We start from the raw sequence: 17,534 nt of genomic DNA, 5'->3' as shown, positions 1-17,534 counted from the left end.
GGTCTAGCCTCTTATTTAGGGATTAGGTATTATTATATAGGGGTAGAGATTAGGTTAGGGGTATGGGCCTAGGAATTATGGGCTTGATAATTATGGGCTAGGTCCAAAATTAGGCCTAAAAATGGGTTGCTCGAGCCCAAGTTTTATTCTTCTCCGCGGGACTAAAGTACGACCTCATTTATTAATTAGTCCTACTTAAATAAAATAACTGTTAAAATAAGACCGACCGTTAAAATAAACTTTTTTTTTTGGTATTTTTCAAGATTTAAAATGACTACAAAACATTAATGGAACAATTTTTGTAATTTTCATTTTTCTTGTAATAAAATGAAGTAAAAGCGTAAAAATTAGTTGAAATAGCTATATTAGTCCTATATTAAATATTTACGTGCTAAAATATGAAAAATCTTGGGGAGGGTCGAAAATCACATGTCTACACCCATACAAACTAACACTAATGAAATGTGCTTGCTTGCAGGAGTGTTAGAATATGATCTAAATAGATGAAAATCAACTCAAGAAGGAATAATATTGGATAAGGACAAAAACAAGGCTAAAAGGGCACTGTGCGGCCGCAGATCATGAAGAAAGCCTCTGACAACAAATGCTTTGCAAAGTGCGGACCGCACAATTCTGGTGCGGCCGCAAAAGATAAAGTTCAGAGAGATGGGATTTTATGGTCAAGAAGAAATGCGGACTGCACCATTTTGTGCAGCCGCACTTAGAAATATGCGGTCCGCAGAAGTACCACAATGCCAAAGCCCAAGGTCAAAAAGTGCGGACCGCACTATAATTGTGTAGCCGCAGAAGCAAAAGTGCGACCGCACTCATAAATGTGCAGTCCGCAGAAGTTGAAGGAGTGCGGCCGCAACCTAGAATTGTGCGATCGTAGAACTGGAACCTGTCAAGCCAAGTCTCAATGTGCGAACCGCACACATAATTATGCGGCCGCACAATCTCCGCAGGGGCAATTTTGTCACATATTTTTAGTTTAGTATAAATAGAACTTTTTATCATTTTTAGGTGAAGTTTTGTAAGTTGGGAGCACCTGAGCTATTTTTATTTACTGTATTGGGTAACATTGTACTAGATTAGCTTTTAAACATTAAATTTTCTTTCCTTAATCAAGTATTATGAATTCTATCTTAGTTTCTTTTTTAATTTCTTCATTTTTCCATAAGTAGCTAAACCCTTGGCGAGGGTTGTAACCCAACCCTAGTATGGGTACTTAATGGGTAATTGATTTAGGGCTTATTTATGATTGGGTTTTATGATATTTAGCCTAGTTCTTGCTTGAATTTGAGAATTGATGGTTGCAAACATTGATTCATGCCTATTTGACTTAGTCTATACTTAAGAAAGAGAGATTAAGTCTAGGAAATCTTGGCTAACTAGGTATTGGGGTGAACCTAAGAAATTGATAGCCCCAATTAAATGGTCGAATCTAGAGATAGTAAGACCCGACTAGAGCATTTATCACTTGCTTTGTGAGATACCCGTTTGGACTTGAGAAAGCCAAATCAGGTAAAATCACTCAAACTACCGATAGGTATAGAGCGAGTAATCGAGTGTGATTGCTATATTGTATCCCGATCAACCAAACATGCCCTAAAGCTCTAAATCCGTTAGGTAACCAACTAGGCGGAAGTTGCAACCCTAGATCTTTCATAACTTGAAAAACAATCAAAACAAAAAATATTGTCTCTTAGCTCTACAATTACAATCAATAGCTTAAAACTAGAATTAGAAACAACAATTGAAAATGTGGAAGTGAAATATGGGGCACATCACACAGTCACACTAGGTGTATACCTAATCCAAAATCTAACTCCCTATGGATTTGACTCGGATTTGCGTTGGGTTTTTATTATTGCTTAGACCGCCTCATTCAGCGAATGCCAGCTCGATCAAATACCTCGAGCGCAGAACATCGAAGCGGACGACCTCGCCAAACTGGCAGCGGCCACCAAAAGCATAACCAGAGAAGGAAACGTGGTCACTCTCCTCCATTCAACGATCTATCAAATCGAGGTACGAACTATAAACTTTACTTGGGATTGACGCAATCGTATTATCTCGTATTTGCAGGACGGGTTGCTCCCACCTGATAAAAAAGAAGCCAAGAAGCTTCGAATGCAGGTGGCCAGGTACAACGTCATCAACAACGACTTGTACAAAAGAACGTATGGCGGCTCCCTAGCAAAGTGCTTAGGACCAAATCAAACGCGACGCTTCCTCGAAGAAGTACACGAAGGTCACTACGAATCTCATTCCGGAAATCGAGCTCTCGTCAGATGCCTCATACGAGCGGGCTACTACTGGCCCGCGATGAAAAAGGAGGCCGCCAACTTCGTAAGAAAATGCGAGCAATGCCAAAAGTATGCCCCCATGATTCACCAAGAGGGAGAGCACCTCCACTCAGTCACCTCGCCCTGGCCTTTTATCAACCCCTCTCAGCGGGACGAGGTAATGTACGATTTCTTTTAGTTTTAACTGACTATTTTTTCAAGTGGGTAGAAGCAGGTGCATTCGCCCAAATACGTGAGCAAGAAGTGATCACATTCATATGGAGGAACCTCATATGCCGCTTCGGCATCCCCAAAGAAATCAGTTGTGACACGGGCCCCAGTTCACTGGAAAAAATATCGCCGAGTTCTTTGAAAAATGGCACATCAAAAGAATACTCTCCATGCCATATCACCCTACGGGAAACGGTCAGGCGAAGTCCTCCAACAAATCAATATTGAACATCATGAAAAAGAAGCTCGACACCACCAAGGGACTGTGGCCAGAATTGATGCCGGAAGTGCTATGGGCATACCGCTTAAGGCCGAAAACAAGCACAGGAGAAACACCATATTCGCTAGTCTATGGGACTGATGAAGTAGTATCGGTCGAGGTCGGAGAACCAAGTCATAGATATTCACACGAGAGCGGACCGATTAACGACGAAAACAGGAGGCAAGACCTCGACGAGGTCGAAGAGCGAAAATATATGGATTACATAAGGATAATCGCTCAAAAACAACAAGCAGAGAGATATTACAATAAAAAGGCCAAGGTCAGACCACTCAAAGCAGGGGACTACGTACTCAAAGCCAAAACACAGGTGAGCAAGGACCCACGAGAAGGAAAACAAGGGACTAACTGGGACGGCCATATAAGATTACGGCAGCAGCAAGCAAAGGGTCATTCCAACTAGAAACAATGGAGGGGAAGTTATTGCCAAACAACTGGCATGTCGCCCACCTCAAATACTTCAACTTCTAAGAAAAGATGTTCTCTGGGCCGTACTCTTTTTCCCTCACCCGAGTTTTGTCCGAATTGGGTTTTCTCAGGGAGGTTTTTAACGAGGCGACAAGGAGGACATCTCGAAGTTTAAGGTTCGAGCAAGATAGATTGCAAGTTGGCAAGTTCATTGTCCGGCCCCTCGAATACTCCTCTAGGCCGAACAATAAAGGGACTAGATAGACTGGGACTGGAATACCATTCCGAAAAGCATGTAAAATTCGATATATATATANATATATATATATATATATATATATATATATATATATATATATATATATATATATATATATATATATATATATATATATATGAATGCAAAGCATACAAACATATGATGTTCGAATCAAGTTTTAACTCCGCGCAACATTCGACCTCATTCGAATTAACTCACATTCGACCTCGTTCGAATCAACTAAAAGTCAACATTCGACCTCACAAAACTATCTTACAAAGAGCCAGAAAGACGCCCCCACAAAAAAAGAGAAGAAAACAAAAACTAAGTACACATCATTACTCCATATCGTCCTCGCCTTTGCCACCGCCACCTTCACCGCCCGGTCCATCAACGCCATCTCCATCATCGCCTCCGCCATCGGGATACTCATCGTCATACCAAGCATCAGATGCAAGCCCGTCTAAATCATCTTCACCATCGATGGTCCCCAGCGTAGTAGGGTCATAACTGCAGGCAATCCTAGCGGCACGCGCCTTAATACGGGCATCTTCAAAATCGGCCTCAGGAACCTTCCCGCCTTCACCAAATTCCCATATATGTCCAGCTGAGCCTCAACGTGGATCTACATCTCATATAAGTGTCGTGGAATGTCGGGGAAAGCAGAAGTATGAGAGGACGACGGTCGAGCCAATAGTCGTTCCTTCTCGGCCTCAAGAGCGGCAACTTGATCACCAAGGCTCGAAACATCTCTCTCGAGCCCACCAATTCACTCGTCAAGTCCTGCCTCCCTTAGTGCGGCCGTTTTTGCATCACTTGCACATTCAGACCTGAGGACGCGGATGGAGTCCTTTAATGCCGCCACCTTTGCCAAAGCCGCTACCCTGGACTCCTCGGTCCCTCCAACTATGCCACTTTATCGATCAACTCACCACTCAACCCGGCAACTCTGATAAAGCTTTGCTCAAGCTCGGGCCCGCAGCTACGCCACTTGCGCTTGAAGGTCGACACACTCGGCCACGACCCCCTTGCTCACCTCGAGTTTGTCTTCCTTATCTCTAAGCGCCCCCTCGAGCTCACTGCATCTGCTAATGACCCACACAAGCTCCTCGTCCTTCTGGTCCAACTCATCTCTAAGGGACTGGAGGTTACAACCTGCTCTAAATCATGCACGCATCTCACGGTACTTGTCACGATACTTGCGGTACTTCAAAACCATTTTCTGGAAAACAATCTTCCGTTTCTCCTCTCGGCGGGCGCTCTCGATCTCCAAAATGAGAGTCTTAAAAAAAGAGAAGAGAAAGGAATATCCGAAAAGAGTTAGTAAAGATAGAAAGGGGAGAAGGGCGCAAAGTGCAAAAATAACAAGGAAGAAAACTCATCCTCAGAGCCATCCCAGATATGCCTAATGACAAATCGGCATCCTTAAGAGCTTGAAGAGTCATGTTCTCGGCAACAGAGCAAAGAGGGACCAAAGAAGGGACCACGCTCGCCGTGTCAGCCAACAAGCCACAGTCCAAAAGGATGACAATCGAACGAGAAAACCCATCCGTTCTCACCTCAACCCGGGTAAACCCTTCATCGAATATCCTCTCTTCCTCGGGGTTGACGTTGGAGCCGGATTTGTAATTTTCTACGATCACTCCTTTCGCCCTCTCCTCGGCTGAGGAGGGAACGTCAGCCCGCTCTAACATTGACGGATCACTCCTCGAACCGCAATTGCCTCTGGTCGCTCCCCTCCTTCCACGGAAGCAATCTCCACATTTGAAGAGGGCACGGTCTCTGCGTCCAAAGTCATGTCGCCCCCTGGTTCAGCCGTGGTCAACACGGGATAACCCATCGCGGGCCCCTCATTCTTGGTCGCTTCGCTGTCGACCTCTATTCTCTGTCATTTCAGCGGAGCCTCTTCCTCCTCGCCCTGCGATGACTCATCCACTAAGTGAAACACTAAAGAATTCGGAATCTCCGCTAGTGGGGTAGCAGCGTGATGGCTAGGTCTACATGAGGCCGGGGTCCGAGAAGGAACAGAAGTCTGAACGGACTCGCCTGCAGCCGCGGCCCAATCGAAGCACCTGATTGACGGAAAGCGGGAGTAGGATCCCTCTCCCTCCTCGGAGCCATCCGACCTACCAACAAAGAGAGATAAAGTAAAAAAAAGGGAGAGAAAAGATGGTATGAAGGTCAAAACGACTCAGATCGAAGTGAAATAACTCACCGGTCGAAAGTTTGCGCCCAAACCTCTCATTAAATTATGACCACTCACGGATCCTCACCACATAAGGCAAAATTTGGCTCACCCAGTCACGAATGTCGGCGACTAGCGAAGGAGGATCCTTCTCAGCTAAAAAAGAAGATAAGGGGGAGAACGATTAGGTCACCAAAGAGAAACAACAAATAGCCAGTTGGGAGAAACACTTACGAGCAAAGTTCCACGCCTCAGGAAACCCATTGGGGTTCGACACCACGTGCTCCGTCCTTACGTAGAAGAAATTAATCCAAAAACGATGATTTGTCTTATCATCCATCTTCACCACCAATCCCTTGGTCCCGCGATGGCGAAGGTGTATTATCGTACCCCTGTGAAAACTTGGGGCGAAGAGGTAAAGCAGATGACAGAGAGAAATCCCACGGTTGGCTAGCTCCACATACTTGATAAGCATAAGGAAAAGCTTATAGATATACGGGGAAAGTTGGGCCGGAAAAACACCATAATAGCGGCAGAAGTCCTCCGCCAAGGAAGGTAGAGGAATCGTATAGCTGACGACGAAAGGATACGCGTAGAATGTGCAGTATCCTGGGCGATGTATCTGCACCACATCGTCACCAACCGGGATAAGGTCGACATGGTCTGGAATTTGCCATTTAGCCATAAATTCAACAAGTGTCTCCGCATCCATCTCAGAAAAAACGGGCTCAGAATCATCTTGAGGTTGCTTCAAGAAGTCCGACCTGGTCCTCCACGAATGTGGAACTATCTCATCCACAGTGTGGAAACTCTCATCTTCTACAACAATGGACACTCCTTCATCATGAGAAGGCATGTCCACAGTCAATGGGACAGGATCAGAAACTCCCTCAAGGTTAGAAGATGCGCTAGTCATTTTTCTGTCACGTATATGGGGAGAAAGTGCAAATATTAAAGGGGTAACAATAACAGAAAACGCTAGAGAAGGGAGAGACAAGGATGCAAGAATTCTGAAAAGAAGAAGGGAAAGCTTGAAGATTCAAATGCTTAAGGAATGCAGCAGCTTAAATGGGGAATTCCCATCCCTATTTATAAGAATACTGGCACCCTAATCAAGAAAGCCAAGCGCCGCCACATTGATTTCAAAACGGAAGAGGCCCGGGAAACCACGTAACGTATCGGGAACATGCGCCATAATGACGCATGATGAAATGACGTAACGGTCAGATGTGGCTCTCAAAGTGCCACATTGTCACCTCGCCTTGAAAAGGTTACTCCTCGGTCAGCATGCCCAGATTTCTCAAGTTGCAACTGGCGAAGTCCGCCCATCGAGCTTGTCCAAGAAAAAAAACAACCCCGATGGGCGAAGGGACCAACTGTATAGGTCAAAATCTAACCAAGAGAATCTTGCCCAAGAGAGGATTGCTAAGATCCGATTAGGCCGAGGTCGTGCTCGAGATGGAAGGAACCTATTGACGAACTAAGTAACTGGGGTCGTGGTCGAATACTCAGATCGGCCCTAACGGCTAGATTAGTAGTAAGATATTTTAGGAGAATATTCCACAGAATATTCTCTGCACTTATACTTTAAGTTAGGTAAGGGATATGTCCCATATAAAAGGGGAAGGGAGAGAGAAGAAAGGGGCATGTAATATTCTATATGAGAAGATCTCTCATGAAAAGTTGACTCTGAAGTAATTTACAAATATTGTTTTTCCACAAAGATATGATTTGTTGTTCATCTCACACTTCCTCGCATCAGATCCGAGAAAGTCCCCTATATTTCCACGTTTGTTTGTCTTACATCATTGTCAGAGAGAAGAATCATCCACCTCATTCAATATTTGGGTAAATCATTCTCTCTATTTACATTTATTGCCATTTAATATATTTATTGCTCAACATTGTTCCCCCACACACTTATAACCGTACCATTTAATACCCTTTGCATTAAATTGGTTTAAAGGCAATTATACGTTATTTGTATCAACCGATTTCATATCTAGGTCTTATTATATTTAACTAGGATTTACCCACTATCTTTTTATTTTATTAGTTTAACAAAAAGACTTAACACTTTTTGGTCAAACAAAATCGTCTCTCTCATGTGAGCTTCGCAAAGGAAGCTCTAATAACAAGAATGCTTGGCTTTGTCAACTTACTTATTAATTAATTAATTAACCAATTAAATTAAAGGGTGTTTGGCAAAGCTTATAAGCCGGTCAAACTAGCTTATACGCATTTTTTGCCTTATCTACGCGTTTGGTAAAGTTAAAAGTACTTATAAGCCAAGTGCTCATAAGTCAAAAAACAAGCTAAAAGCCATAAGCTGGTCACCCCCAGCTTATGAATTTTTAGCTTATAAGCACTTTAAGTTTGACCAAGATTTTTACAATTTTATCCTTAAAATATTCCTTTTTAGAATAAAACTCCTACATGGATATTCACTGCCTCAAGTATTCAACCTAAACCCCCTCCCCTCCCCCCCACCTCTTCAAATCTGAAATTCTCATTGACTATTTAAGATAAGCAAGTTCTCCGTTCCTTTGCATACTTATATCTATGTGATTGTGTATTAATCTTTGAACTGTATGTAATAAATGAGGACATATCAAATTTTTGGTGTATTGCTTTCTAAGTGTTGTGGTGATGAAAACAATGTTTGTTTCTCTTCAATAATTTGTCCTATTTAGGTTTATTTTTTACTGAGAAACTTTTGTCAATTTATTAATTATTATAACTTATGATTATATGCTTATCATAAAATAAATTATATTTATCATAAAAATTATCTTATCTAAGCACAGTTGTATTTAAAATAAAATGACAAATAGAATATTTTGTATTTGAATCGATCTGGAATATAAAATTTTGAAGAAATTACGCCCTTATAAGTGTAAACCGTTCTAAGATTATTTAAGTCATTTTAACAGAAAAGAGCTTATTAGCACTTTTTTATCAAATACTGTAACAACTTATTATCAATTTCAGTATTTGTAACACGTAGCTGATTATTTATTAAATCAGTTTCAACACTTAAAAGTGCTTTTCAGCACCTAATGCTTATCAACTATTTCAAATCATATAATCTAAACGGGCTCTTAATATAGTAGTTAGTGTAACCATTTTCAAAATCCCTAGTGATTAAGCAATCGCTGCTAAAACCTTGTAGGTATATACACAACAAAAAAAAATGTATTACATTAAATCACAGATGTATACATCAAAATATGTCCTGTAAAAATTCATGCCTCAGCTTAGGAATCTCATTTAAATTTGAATGGGAAGATTTGCTCTAATACATAGGCTTGGTGAACATAATTTGTTAAAGGACACATTTTAATGTATATATTTGTGATATAATATACTAAATAATTTTTTGTAACACTCGGGCAGATCAAATTTTATATATCATTTTTTATTTCTGGGATTGTACATATTATTAATTTTATGTATTTTGTGTCTTTAATATTTCTTTATAATAAAATATAGACGCTTTAAGTGGAAAAATGTTATTCTTAATCCTAGGGGTGTACAAATGAAACCGACAAATCGCACCAACCCGATAATCCGAGTCAACCGAGAAAAAAAACCCGACTATGGTTTGATTTGATTTAGTTTGGTGTTGAAAAAAAACCCGACCATATTTGGTTTGGTTTGGTTTTAACTAAAAAAAGTCAAACCGAAACCAAACCAACCCGACATTATATGTATAGACGTTTTAAATATATTTAATACATAAAAATATTTATTGTAGTGTAGTTTATAAATATTTCTTAAGTTTTTTCATAGTTTTATCTTTTTACGTATTATTTCAAACTTGTATTTATAATTTTTGGATGATCCAATAAGTCTTATAGTTCATAAATGTTAGTAACTCAAATAAATCCTAAATCAATATCAAATTAATATTAATGCTAATAAAAGATATTCAATACAATTGTACTATGAATGAAAATAGTGTTGGATATTTATTTTTTAGTTTTTTTGTGGTTTAGATAAAATGCATAACTTATTTTTCTTTTAGTGTTTAGTCATGTAAATAATACTAGTACTTATTTTAGAAACTTATTAGTAATTTTAAATTATGTTTGTTTTCATTATGGCTTATCAATAATACTTATTTTATACGATTTTATTATCTTTATTGTTTAATATTTTAGTACAATGCCATAACTCATCTTATATTTATGTTATTTTATTAAAAACACCTTATATAGTTATATCTTACTAGGATGTTTTTAAGAAATATTTGGAGCACAAATTCTATATTTTGTGCTATGAAGACTTTATAAAAAAAACCCGAAAAAACCCGAGAACCCGAAAAACCCGAGAAAAACCGAGGTTGAAAAATCCAACTTTTGTTGGTTTGGTTTGGTCTTTAGATTTAATAATCCGATACAATTGGTTTGGTTTGGTAATTAGAAAATCCGAACCAACCCGACCTATGTACATCCCTACTTAATACCTTCTAAGTCGCGTATACTAAGAGCGACTATCAACCCTTGAAATGCCACAAATGTCCTTTAGCTCAAACATCGAAAATGGCGACGAGCCATTTCACACGCTACACACACTGAGCGTGAATACTGAAAAACAAATGTTGAATACACTCAAGTTGCAGCTACCGTCGCCGGTGCTTAATACAAATTCCGACCAAGGAGTCGCCGGGAACTTGGATTCCGGCCGGCAGTTTAGTATCCGGTTGCCGCAACGACAATTGGCGTCTCTTTCCGTCCAATCTGAAAATGCTTCGTCATCTGAGCCGTTAGTTACCTCTCATCTGAATTCCAGAGTTGGATATTCTTCTTCCTCGGCGGTTCAATGGACTCTAACTCATCGCCATATTCATATCCTCAATTTCATTGCCTGCGCTGTATGTACTCTTTCCTTTCACTCTCTTACGTATAAACACATCTGAATTTTGCTTTATTGTCTTTATTTATTATTTTAATTACTTGGCGAGATTTTGATAATGCGAATATAGGAGATTTATTGTCTAAAAATTGGAACTTTTGGGGGGGAAGATTGGAATATTACTAAAGTCTGTTTGGCTGCTTAGAAAAACTAGGGAAAGGAATGATTTTGTTGATAAGCAAACATGAGGAAAAGAAAAAAGAGAGTAATTTTAGCCTTGGTAGATAGAGTTACCGAGTATATGTATGGGTGGGTGGTAGTAGGTCGAGTGGGACAGTAGATTTGCGCGCAAGCTGATCCTGACACCACCATTTCTAAAATAAAGAGAGTAATTTACTTTAACACCTTTATAATATGACAGGTTATGGATATAGCTTATTACAACAGATGATAAACCTATAAAAACAGTGTTTGAGTTTAAAATATACCCCCAACTGCGTCATATTACAAGTGTTTTTTGAGTGTTTTACTGAACACAAGAAATAAAAAAGGAGTTGGACAGGCTGTATCTTTGGAAACTGTGATTCTTTGGGTATGAGAAGATGTAAATAAGTTGAATATTGACTGCAAGTTTTTCAATCATTTAATTTGAAACCTCTGGCTTCTCTATATATTTATGTGTGTGTGTGCACGTGGATAAGTATATCAGTGTTATTCTCATACATTGTTCATTCGTGTAGTTTTGAGCGATTCCTACGACATTCTAGCTGTTGTGCATATTTTCTCTCTATTGGCTTGTGGATAGCTTGACTAGAATAAGTTATAAGGAAATTACTCAAGGATTTCTTAGGATTCTGCCATATTGTGCTTGTTTCTTGTTTTGTTTTTGTGTTTAAGCTAAACCCTGCCTATGTTACCTTCACATCTATGTAAGATTCATATTATCGAGACTCACCTTGTCAGTTCCAATTCCACATAAAGGAGTAGGGTTGCTTAGGTAGATGACCGTTGTAAACTAGCCAAATTATGACATCTACTTTTGGAGAACTCCTAATTTGCCTTAAAAGACACACCATGGAATTTTGGAATAAAGCAAGTCCAATAGAACAGAGTGAATGTGGAAGATTTGTATAGCTCCTCCCAATTATTTTGGGTTGAAGCTTAGTTGTTGTTTGTTAATTGAAGCTTAGTTGTTGTTTTGTTAGCTCGCTGTAAAATACTATTAGTTTCTTGCCTTTCTATCTCTTTTCTCCCGTTCTTGGAGGACTGATGCAATTAAATACGGGCGAACATTGTTAACTTTACTAATCAAACACCTCTGTAGTTCCTGCTTGGAAATGTTACTGGCTTGTCTGTGGCGGTTTGACCCCATAGATTGTACTTTGGTTTTTGAAGCAACTAGTTATGCAGCTAGTAAAGTGGCTATATTATGAGTGACTAAGTTGGGAAGATAATCCCCAATTTATTTATTTTTGCATTATTTAATTTGACATGCAACATTTAAATTATGTTAAATTAGCATATATAGTGTTTGCAATCTGTCATATGATCCTAAATTTGTTACCTACCCATAATGTGCATAATCATAGCTCGTCATAAGTGCAAACTTTTTTCGTTCTTTCTTTTCCTCCTTCCATTGAAGACTAATGAGATTAAAAAAAGGTGATACTGATCTAGAAGAAAAGAGGAGGATGTATCTGATTTCCATCACAATCTTAACTTGCTAAAACAAACCATGTTCAGGAAGATTGGAAAAATGTATTTTGTGATTAATAGGTCTATAACTACCTGCTTTTATATAAATGTAATAGTACTGGAGTGGGTCTCTTGTAAGCCTGTAATTTGCAGATTTGGTTCCTGAAGTCACTTGTGATGCCACCATTAATTGGCTTTACTCTGAACATGTAAATTAATGATTTGAGCTCTAGAAAGATAATTTAGTTTCATTTCATTGTGCCTTACATGAACTAATGAAATTTTCTCCCAAAGAAGTTTTTGTGAGATGGGCGAGGATTGCAGGTGTTTGTGACAGGAGGGGTTAGGGTATGCAGTTGCAAGGTTGGCGGAGAGATCACGGGTATGTTTGGGATACAACGAGGTTCAATGAGGGCATGCGGGTGGATTGAAGAGCTAAAAGAGATGGTATCGAATAAGAGTAATGTGAATAAAAATAAATGAAGTATTATTTTATATGTTAATGAAATAGAATAGTGTAAAAAATACAAGTGAAGTAAATAAACAAATGAGTACACCCGAGACAGAACATGTTCAAGTGTCTTCTTAGAAGTATTTGGTTCTATTGTTGATTAGATGAAACTTATAAGGGATGGCTGTGACAATCAAGTTACTGTTACAATGAAGGCAATCAAGTGGCTGACTCGTCAGCCATTCGGGCATACTCTCGTAGAGGCAAATCTCTGCTTTCTCAGGCTTCTTGTAAACATTGGATAGGAAGGATGAGAGGTAGTTAGACCACTGAGTTCTGTAATGAGGATGCAACTAAATGAGTTGGTTTACAGGGATACAGTTGAATCGAAAGCTAAACTTTTTTGGACCGTATTAACTACATTCGTTTGCTACTGTTGCCCCACTCCTTTATAAAAAAAGACCGATAGTTGGCTTTTCTTTTATTTTCCTTTTTCCCTTCCTAGCTAAAGAGTAATGTTTCACTTTTCATTTCTTTTTGGTTTTTCTCCCTTCCCAGCTGATTCAAACACTTACTTTACTTTATACGTATTTCATCAACTGTCATAAATGGAGGTCTAAGTGTTTGTCAAGTCATAACTTGGGATAGGTTGCCAATTAGTTCACGTACATTCATGCCGTAGAGAAACTTCAGTTTAATTTTCTTTCTGTGGGTATTTAACTTAGAACCCGAATTTTCTGATATACCTACTTTGTATTCTTTGACAGGCAGCAATATCTGCAACCTGGCTGTTTTTTTCTGCAATTCCAACACTTCTGGTATGTGTCAACAAATTCTTCCTGGTCATTATACTTTTCCAGTAATTATTTATGAGGTCTGCATGCAAGAAGTACCTATGCAGTAGAACTCTGCAGTGGCGTAGCCACATACAATGAAGGGTGGTCAGTTGAACACCCTTCGTCGAAAAATTATACTGTGTATATAAAAATTTATACTGAACATGTATATTAAATCTTGAACACCCTTGGCGTAATTCTTGGCTTCGCCACTGGAACTTTGGAAGCAGTTTAAGGCTGTTGTGAACTTCTTTCATTTCTGGGAAATGAAATATTGACGTGAGAGTTGAGACTGAAAGCTGAAGAAAGTGTAATTTATCTGCTAGAAGAATCATATAATCAGATGTGGTGCATGCATGTTTCTATATCTCAATAACTTAATGTTCAATTTCGACTCTAGGCTTTTAGACGAGCTGCAGAGTCGCTAGAGAAGCTAATGGATGTTACTAGAGAGGAGCTTCCTGACACTATGGCTGCAGTTCGACTCTCTGGTATGGAAATCAGTGACCTTACTATGGAGCTCAGTGACCTTGGGTTAGTACAAAACAAATGTACTTATTCAGTTATATGTCATTAAAGGGCAGCCCGGTGCAATAAGCTCCCGCTATGCGCGGGATCCCGGGAACGGCCGGACCACAAGAGTCTATTGTACACAGCTTTACCCTGCATTTCTGCAAGAGGCTGGTTACGCGGCTTGAACCCGTGATCTCCTGCATCACATGGCAGCAACTTTGCCAGTTACGCCAAGGCTCCCCTTCTCAGTTATATGTCATTAATTTGTGGAAGTATCCTTGGACATGATGCTAATATTGACGTCTTGATCTTTCCAGCCAAGGAGTAGCACAAGGTGTTAGAAGCTCAACTCGAGCTGTCCGCTTGGCAGAGGAAAGATTGCGACAGTTTTCAAGCATGGCTCAATCAGGTTATTAGACATTTAGCTGTCGTTGCTCTTTTATGATCATTGAGATGTTTTCAGGTGATGAATTTCGCTTCATCTTTACTTCATTAGCAAACATGCAGAGTCTACTAGTCCCAACGGAGACCAGGACAACAGGACCAGCTTTAGCTAAAAAGGCGAGGGACTTAAGGGAGGGAATCGTTAAAGGTCGTGCTGCTCTACAAATGCTTTTCACCCTCACCCGGTATTCCAGGACGATCCTCAATATCTTGGCGTCCAGGGCAAAGGCATAGAGCCAAAAGCATTAGGTCCAAGGAAATCAAATCCGCCTTATACATATTTCTTGTAAAATGTCTGTTGTCGTTCAATGGGTTGTAATTGAATGTTGTTTCCTTCTTGCTGCGTTCATATACTTCAGACTTTTGTCTATGTTAACTTCCCCTAGTTCATGGATTTGGTAGCTGATCCATGATTTCGTAGTTAAGTAGGATCATACTTTAATCTATCAAAGAATATCCTTTTATTTTTTTGCCCCTATTTTCCAGAATAGTCAAAGAACTTATAGGTCAAAATTTTGGTATGATCTTTGAATCAACATTACCGCTTTCAAAAGTTACTAATCCAACGACAACAAATCCGGTGCATCCTACAAGTGGGGTCTGGGGAGGGTAGTGAATATGTAGACCTTACCCTAGTTTCAAGAAAATGAAGAAGTTGTTTCCGGTAGACCCTCGGCTTAGAAAATGTAAAAGGAAGGGCAACAACCAGCACACCAATAAAAAAAGTTACTAATCTAATTTTTTTTTTTAAATAATTGTAGTATTCAAGTTAACTTGCTAGCACATCGACTAATTTATTGCTACGTTCCACTAGCATATGTTTTATAGGCAACCCCACCCTACAAAGCTCAGGTAGATGAAAGAATTAATCTTGTGCTACTTTTGCTGATATTCCAACTCTTTAACCGTTATGCCACCCCTTTAAAAGAGAGTTACAGTACTAAATACTTGAATTAAAATTAATGTGCAAATTAGCTTTGAAGAGCAAAATCTCATAATTTGCAATTTTGTATAATGTTAGATGGTGAAGTTGCTGATACTGGAGTCTCAGATTTTGTCCATCTATTCAGGGGAAATTCGTGGGAAAAAGCGACAAAAATGGATTTGAAAATATTGGAGAAACAAAAGAATGGATCCGATTTTGGATCGGGGGGATTGAACCCGACGTGAATCGAACACGCAACCTTCTGATCTGGAGTCAGACGCGCTACCATTGCGCCACGGATCCGAGGTGATACTATTTCAGTACAAATATTAATTGATTAATAGCATCATATAATTAGATATTTTAAAGTCCATATTATTGAACTTTCCGGTAAATTTCTTCAAGAAAAATTATATAAAATACAACTTCCCTAATATAATATCTTAGCGTTATAGTCCTATCCAAGGAGTCAGAATTCTAATTTTTCAGTCCTTTTTTTTTTTTTGGGTATGGTACTCTATTTTTGTGGGTTAAATTAAACTAGTAAATACTTATCGTATGATGTGTTTACATCAAATTATTAGTACAATAAATATTTATTATAGTTTATTAATAACATGAGTTTCGACTCTTTTTTATCTAAAGTAAATAGGTAATGATAGTATTGGTTAATTAGTTCCACCATTTTAGGTTCCGAATACTAAGGAACTAAACTCAAGCCGAAGAAAAACAAAGGAATATCATTTCCAAACACCTACACCAAGAAATCAAACTACAATCAACCCCCTCTCCCCTCCTACCCCTATCCCAATCTCCATTAAATGCAAAATTCAACATCTTTAATCTTTGTTTCTTCCTTCTCTGTGTAATTTACCTCATCCATTGCTGGTTACCCTAATAACGGAAACCAGCAATGGATCAGGATTCACAATCAACGCCAAGAGCTAGCTCATCATCATCTTCGTCTTTTTCTTCAAAAAAGACTCCACCTCCACCACCAACTCCGCAATTATCCCTCGTTGAGCCAGCTAATTCTACCAAGAAAAAAAATCGAACTAGGGTTTTTCGTGTTTTTCGAAACGTTTTCCGATCGTTCCCCATTATTACACCTGCATGCAAGCTTCCTTCTCTCCCCGGCGGCCGATTACCGGACAGTAATAGCCGTATAATTCCAGGTTCAAGAATCACCGGTACGTTGTTTGGATATCGAAAAGGACGTGTTAGTATCTCTATTCAAGAAAACCCTAGAACTCTTCCCACAGTTGTTATCGAACTCGCTTTGCAAACCAACGTTTTGCAGAAGGAAATGAATCTTGGCATGGTTAGTATTGCTTTTTTGTTTTTGTCCCTTTGGTCCTAAATTTAGAGTTTTCTTATTTTTTGTGTAGCACTCTTTTCTTATTAGCTCGTTATAAAAAATTACATCTTTTTATATCTTGAAATAAATTGACGTTTGAATTTTTCCTTTAACCCTTAATGAAATTGCTTTTTAGCGACAAATGTCATGGAATTTTAAAACTATAAGTTCCAGAAGTAATTTTTCTATCTTAGTCTTTGTACCTAGTCAAAGATCGCCAAATAAATTGAAATAGATGGAATATAAATTATGGATTTAATTTTATATACATTAGCACTTAGCAGTATAAAGTTTATTTTACACAAATAAGTTAGTTTGACTTGTGATTGCAGTTTTATTTATATTTTACTTAATTATCAATTAATGTTTAATAATTATCTTAATATGAGTGATTTGATGGAGTAGAGAGGCTGTTTTCGATAGACCCTCGCCATCCCTCATCCAAGAACTCACCACCTTGCTCTTGGTGACTCGAACTCACAACCCCTCCACTTCCAACCAAGAGGTTGCGAGTTCCAGTCACCCCAAGAGCAAGATGGAGAGTTCTTGGAGGGAGGGATGCCGAGGGTCTATCGGAAACAGCGTCTCTGCCCCTGGGTAGGGGTAAGGTCTACATACTACCCTCCCAAGACTCTACTAGCGGGATTATACAGGATTATTGTTGTTGTTATTGTTTGATTGTGTAAATATTTTTTGCACTGCTAACCGAACTTAAACTCATTATATATTACATATAGGGACTCTTTTAGTAGAGTTTGTCCCTTTTTAAGTCTTCTACACATAATATTTCTTGATGTGGGGGGGG

General features: G+C 39.0%; 2 protein-coding genes and 1 non-coding gene across 4 annotated transcripts in view; 2 read left to right on the top strand and 1 right to left on the bottom strand.

Annotated features, from left to right (window-relative positions):
- Positions 1 to 10,146: 10,146 nt before the first annotated feature.
- LOC109208990 lies at positions 10,147 to 14,925 on the top strand. Of its 2 annotated transcripts, none has more exons than XM_019372159.1 (5): positions 10,147 to 10,527; positions 13,422 to 13,472; positions 13,891 to 14,024; positions 14,321 to 14,412; positions 14,511 to 14,925. In XM_019372159.1, the coding sequence occupies exons 1-5, from the start codon at positions 10,162 to 10,164 to the stop codon at positions 14,558 to 14,560; spliced, it is 693 nt and encodes a 230-aa protein (XP_019227704.1). In that variant the 5' UTR covers positions 10,147 to 10,161; the 3' UTR covers positions 14,561 to 14,925. The 2 variants fall into 2 exon arrangements, with proteins under 2 accessions (XP_019227704.1, XP_019227703.1); XM_019372158.1 differs by having other exon boundaries at positions 14,500 to 14,925.
- A 678-nt stretch (positions 14,926 to 15,603) lies between these two features.
- On the bottom strand, positions 15,604 to 15,675 carry TRNAW-CCA. The gene has a single exon. It is a non-coding gene; the product is annotated as a tRNA-Trp (tRNA).
- A 470-nt stretch (positions 15,676 to 16,145) lies between these two features.
- LOC109209003 (protein MIZU-KUSSEI 1-like) overlaps positions 16,146 to 17,534 on the top strand; it is a 2,292-nt gene continuing 903 nt past the window's right edge. The window contains exon 1 of the mRNA XM_019372172.1: positions 16,146 to 16,693. Within this exon, the coding sequence (XP_019227717.1) occupies positions 16,286 to 16,693 (408 nt within the window). The 5' untranslated portion in view covers positions 16,146 to 16,285. The remainder of the gene's footprint in view (positions 16,694 to 17,534) is intronic.

Source organism: Nicotiana attenuata, unplaced genomic scaffold (genome assembly GCF_001879085.1).
Source record: "Nicotiana attenuata strain UT unplaced genomic scaffold, NIATTr2, whole genome shotgun sequence".
In the NCBI taxonomy this organism is placed as follows: domain Eukaryota; kingdom Viridiplantae; phylum Streptophyta; class Magnoliopsida; order Solanales; family Solanaceae; genus Nicotiana; species Nicotiana attenuata.
This window is presented reverse-complemented; position numbering and strand designations above follow the sequence as displayed.